This window comes from Anoplophora glabripennis, unplaced genomic scaffold (genome assembly GCF_000390285.2).
Source record: "Anoplophora glabripennis isolate ALB-LARVAE unplaced genomic scaffold, Agla_2.0 scaffold1676, whole genome shotgun sequence".
NCBI classification, from domain to species: Eukaryota; Metazoa; Arthropoda; class Insecta; order Coleoptera; family Cerambycidae; genus Anoplophora; species Anoplophora glabripennis.
Genome location: NW_019417749.1, coordinates 1 through 5777, shown reverse-complemented (window position 1 = coordinate 5777; position 5777 = coordinate 1). Strand labels below are relative to the sequence as shown.

Genomic DNA, 5777 nt, shown 5'->3' with positions numbered 1-5777 from the left:
AAAATAATTCGAAAATTCATTTTTCAAATACAAGGAAAGAAATCTTTCTTTGAAATACAATTGCAATCAAAACAGTTATCGAATTTCAAAACAACTTAATTACATCTAATTTCTGAAATTCTTAGACATGCAGAGCCTTAAATAATTACAAGCCACGTGACCAGTAATTTTATTTCCTTCGTTTTGGTAATTCAATTTTGATAAAATTAAAAATTATTAAAACAATAATATCAAGTTTACTTTAAAACAACATTCTGTTTCACTGGCTGTGATTCTAGTCAACCAACCAGTGATCGCATTATTTTGTGCAGTTTAGTAAATTTTTGAAAAATTTGAAAACCCAATACACAGCAAAAGGAGCAACTTTGGATTATGGTGTATTTAGCCCACTTATACAGTGCAATTTTTTTAAAACCTAGTACTTCCAAATGCAAAGTTGTAGGAAATAACTTATGAAAAATTTTGAAATAATTATTTCCGGTGTTGGCAGATTTCTGCAGTAGCTACAAAAACGATATTTGTTTAAATGGCAACACCGCATTTCCTTAACATAATTTGACAAACCTTCAAATTCTAAATAAAATATGTTTTCTGTCACATTTCTTTATTGGAGCAGCCGTTTTCGAACAATCGGCAAAAACAACAAAAATAATCTGCAGTCGGCAGCAACTAAAAGAAGCTAACACAGCAATAGTAGGCCTTGGATATTAAACAAAAATTGTGTTATTTGAAAGGAACTATCATTATTGTATTGTCATTGTGTTATTTGAAAGCTGTTGTATTTAAATGTGTATAAAAGTAACGTTTTAATTCAGTTATGAAGATGATTTTCGGCCTTTTGCAGTTGTTTTTAGTTTTACTAAGTTAGTTCTTAAAAACTCCGGATTTGGAAAAGGCTTATCGGGATGTCTTGCGTGGAATTCAGCGCATTCATCTTAGCAACTGTATTTAAAATGTTATTCAGAAAATTGAGAAACATTTTTAATCTTTATTAGTTAATCTGATCGTTGGTTTGGCACAATTAATAGGAATCATATTGCTTAAAAACAAAGTAACAAACAAGTAAAAGTTCAGGTTTAATTTTACAATATTGTGGGGTATGGAGCTCTTGGGGTTTATATTTATGGCTGGTTCTTTGTTGTTTTATTTGTACTAAAAAAAAATCGACCTGTGCTGTCTCTAATAACGTTGAATGTTTCTGGATTTTCAAATTGTACCTGATTGTGGACAAAAACCGAGTTTAATATTTTTTACTTCAACGGTCTACAGGCTGTTACAAATTCGCTTCTCACTACAGGGATCTCGGAAACTGTAAGAGATATACGAAGTAGCTTAAATGGGGGCAAGGTTGCATAATCAGAGGACTAACATTATGCCTCTAAAAAATATGAGCTAACATGATTAGTTTTTGAAATATTTGAAAAAAAGAGATTTTGGAAATCTGTTTTTGTTTCTTTCCAGCCTTGTTTGAGGTGATATTGAAAAAACAAGGACACTTTCGAATGCCACAATCAATATTTATATGTAACGTTTCATCTCTCCAGGACCATCAACTTTATTTTTTTTTAAATGCGACCCTGGAAATTTTATTACATTTTTTGCAAGCCTTCATAACCCCCAATACTGTACTGCCTTAGCCCGAACCAGATTCAGACATTTTGTCTTGAAAAATTCATCTTCAATGTTCCAAATGTATCTAAATTTTTTATTTAAATTTCTATGTTTATTGAATTATTGTACACTCTAAGCATCGTTAGACTCTGTGAAATTCACCTAGTTATTTAAACTATTACCATCACATGTTACAATAAAACATTATTAGAGTTTTAATTCCGTGCTCATAATTATTTCTAGGTTTCTCGAGTGCTCAAAATTCAAACAAATTTCGATCTAATTTTTTTTCAGGATATTAATACAAATACATCCAACATGCTCTTTCACAGTTGCGGTTACAGGTATAATATATTCCGATCATATTATGCTGATCTTCATTTTCAACATTTACCAAAATGAAAACGTTTTTAAACATTTACTGTAATTTTATAAAATTAAATTTTCTACAAAATTGAGTGAGTGACGTCACAGGAACGTACTCCGGATTACAATCTTTTTATTCGGTTTTGTCTCGGGCGCCAGTTTTCTTATCTTTTACGTGGGGGAAACTCCACGTGAAACCTACCCTCGGTTTAGAGTAAGTACTCGGGATAGCTGCAGTGAAGAAAGTTTAATTCCAGGGGTCTGTTATATTTCTCTTATTTTTAATCAAAGTAGTTCTCCGAGTGTAGTGTTATTTTCCTTTTAAAATAAACGGACTTATCAGTGTAGGTCACAAATAGATAGTAAGACTTTTTACTGATCGGAATTTTATCAAGCTGGTCGGTGTTAAAATGAATACAACTGGAAATATTTTTACTAGATTTATTTTACATTACTAAGGCCTACGGCAATTGAAACCATCAAAAGTAAAACAGATTCTAATTACAATAATTATAATAAACAACTAAAATCAGAAATGTAAATATAATTTACAAACGGTGAGAATAACATAAAATTGGTTAGAGCAATTATATATCACGGGATTAAAAATGCTTATTCGATTTTCCGGAGCTGTAAATAAATATAAAATTAGAGGATAGTCAAAATATCGGTGTTCAGGACACAAAAATCGGTACGGTAAGCAAATGCGGTATTAGGCGTTTAGTTTATTTTTACAATAAACAATCTAATACTTTAGGAAACGGTATGCCAACGGTATTCGGTTTTAATTGCGGTCGGTGCTAGAAAGGAAAACACCGTTAGCAAATCAGAGTAGTAAACAAATATGCCGATTCCCAATGGCTCTGAAATAAAGAAAAATAAATTACGGGCTACTCTAATTCTACAAATAAATATCGTCGGCGGTTTCTAGCAAATGCAACGGAAAATTATGCGGAATTAATACCAGCCAAGGGGAAAGCGAAGCAAGCAGTACACAAATGGCGTAAATAAGCAAACGGTAATCAGGGACAGGAATAGTTTGGTTGACGGGAGGCAAAGTCTATTCGAGTACACGTTCGGACGCGCGGCCGGTGACAGATTTCTCCTGGAAGCGGTGTTATGCACAGCCAACTCCCTGGGTCTATCCGTCGGTACGGCTGGCACTTAACGTCTTCCGCTGGCGATGTTATGCACAGTCAACCAGCAGTTTCAGTCAAGGTAACCAACAACGTTCGTCAAAACGAGGGCGATGTTATGCACAGTCAACCCGCCGCCAGACAACGCCGCTGCCGCACCACGTACTGTATACGACAGATGTCTCCTAAAAGCGGTGTTATGCACAGCCAACTTCCTGGGTCTATCAGTCACGGTCTGGCCAACACCTAACGTCTTCCACTGGCGATGTTATGCACAGTCAACCAGCTGTTTCAGTTAATGTGCCCTAGCTACGTTCCTCAAAACGAAGGCGATGTTATGCACAGTCAACCTCCGCCTGAAAACGCCGCCGCCGTACCGTTCAGCACTTAGTTCAAATAGAGTTCAAAACTCGGCAGGACATATGCCAATACAGGACAAGTAAAAATCGGGAAATACAATTTGCTTACTTATTCCGGGTCGCTGCTCCTGGTGGCTAACTCCTTCGGTTCGGATGGCGGTCTCTGGGTCGGTTTCAGGTCCTCGGGGTGGTCCTCCCTCCTCAAGTCTGGAGCTGGAGCTCTTCGAGTTCAGGATCTGAACTGCCTGTTTTGGTCCAGGAATGGTGGTTTTATTTCCTCAATACCCCCTTAACTGACTAGGAGTCTTGGTGGGATTATGCGCGCGGCACTCGTCAGAGTGGGGCAAACGGACGGTTCAGCTCGACTCGCGGATAATAATTGCTCTTGCCAATTAAGCTAATTAAATAAATAAATAGCGAAACCCATACACAAAACTCAACATCAATACTGGTTCATTACATGTACACATCTTTAACTTTTAAATAATTATTTATTATTAGCGGTTCACTAGGTAGAGTAGTCGTTTCCTGTAATATCATCATTTACGGGTCTTGTCTGTGGGATTAAATATCATTTACATAACTTGATTTCTGTATCGAAGAACATTGTTTTACTTCATTTGATAAAATACCTTTAAAATAGAGTAAAAAATGAAAGAGCTAATGTGATCTACATTTTTTTAAAAAGATTGGTTGAACTTGATTAAATCAGTCTATATTGACCCATTTTTGTCAGACACTATATCAACGAATATTTTAGATAATTTTATACCTACTTATCGACTAGATATAACACTTTATTAATAAATAGTAAGTACCCTTATTTAGAAGACACATTATTTTTAGAAACCTTTAAATAATGTTTTCCTAAAATATGAAGCAAATCTAAATACAATTTTTGTAACAAAAATATTCATACACAATTTCCTTTTGAGAAAAGTAAATATATTTCAATAAAATCGGATCTACATTAATAGACTATAATTAGTAATATTTTAATACAGCATTTCTGTTTTATTTATAAACACTTAATGTTCATTAAAATATTTATTGCACTATTCCAATCACATATTTTTTGAGTTCTTATTTATTTAGAATCTCGTCACTACTCCTGAAGAATTAATAGAATTTGGCTATATTATGTACAAGTTTATGTTCTCTAATAGAGAGAGTGTCCAGTTAATTTTTCTCTTGTACTGTTAATAAAATATTTTTGTAAATGAAATAAATCTTTGAATAAATGATTCGTTTCTACAACTGGATATTGTTCCTTTAATAATTCTGGATTTCTATCAATAATTACCGCTCCATGCCAACCACTACTCCTAGCGCCTAAATAGTCTAGTGCAGTTTTGTCTCCAATATGTAAGCATTCTTCTGGCTTCAGATTTTTTAACTTGGAAGCTTTCATTGCTTCCTCAAAAATTTTTGTGTCAGGTTTTTCAACTCCTACTTCATATGAAGTAAGAACAAATTGAAAATAATGCCTAAGTCTTGTGTTTACAAGTGTTGTACTTAACCTTGGGTCAAAGTTAGATATAATTCCGATAGGAATACCTTTACTTCGTATATACGACAACAGTTCAGAAACACCATGACACTGTTCCCAGCAAATAGAAGTTTTATAAATTTCTATTAAATGTGAAGCAACATTGTCTAGCTTTTTATCATCCAAATTAAAGTGAGAATCTTTAAATGTACCTTTAACTACCATTTTCCACCAATGCTCCCATCCCAGTCCCGAATATAGACCAAAATTGGGGTGTTCTTGATTCATTTTACGCCAATGAGCTTTAAAATTAGCACTTAAAATGTTCCTGTCACACAAAATTCCATATATAGCAGCGATTTCTCCATATTGGTGACCAGGACCAGATCGAAATTTTAGTAGAGTATCTGTCACATCAAATGTAATTAACCGTAAACGAGAAATTATCATTTTAAACTATTATTTTTTACATAATATAAAAATTCTTATTGTAAAATGGAAATATAACTCTAAGGGCAGTCCCAGAAACACTTATGATTATATTATGGACGACACGACATAAGCCAGTTAGACATATTCATTTCATTCTATAGACTACATGATTATGAAACACCGACTGACTGTTTTAAAATATAATACAAGAAGGTCGTTTTCTTTGACTACGTTAAAACTGGATTTTAAACACATATTTGACAAACATGTCAAATTTTTGAATGTAAATATTACAAATACCATAGACATTGAAAAGATAGCGTTAGTACTACATTTTCTATTACCATAGATTTGATAGTATACTATGGATGGAGCCAAAGTCGC

The 5777-nt window shown here is 33.8% G+C and overlaps 1 protein-coding gene across 1 annotated transcript; it reads right to left on the bottom strand.

Annotated features, from left to right (window-relative positions):
- Positions 1–4436: 4436 nt before the first annotated feature.
- On the bottom strand, positions 4437–5588 carry LOC108916496 (rhythmically expressed gene 2 protein). Its single transcript, XM_018722763.2, has one exon. It carries the CDS (start codon positions 5409–5411, stop codon positions 4632–4634), a length of 780 nt encoding a protein of 259 aa, XP_018578279.1. The 5' UTR covers positions 5412–5588; the 3' UTR covers positions 4437–4631.
- Between the last annotated feature and the right edge of the window lie 189 nt (positions 5589–5777).

What these genes read in the sequence shown, in the direction of transcription:
- LOC108916496 (XM_018722763.2), bottom strand. Translation starts at nt 5,411, where the DNA reads ATGATAATTTCTCGTTTACGGTTAATTACATTTGATGTGACAGATACT.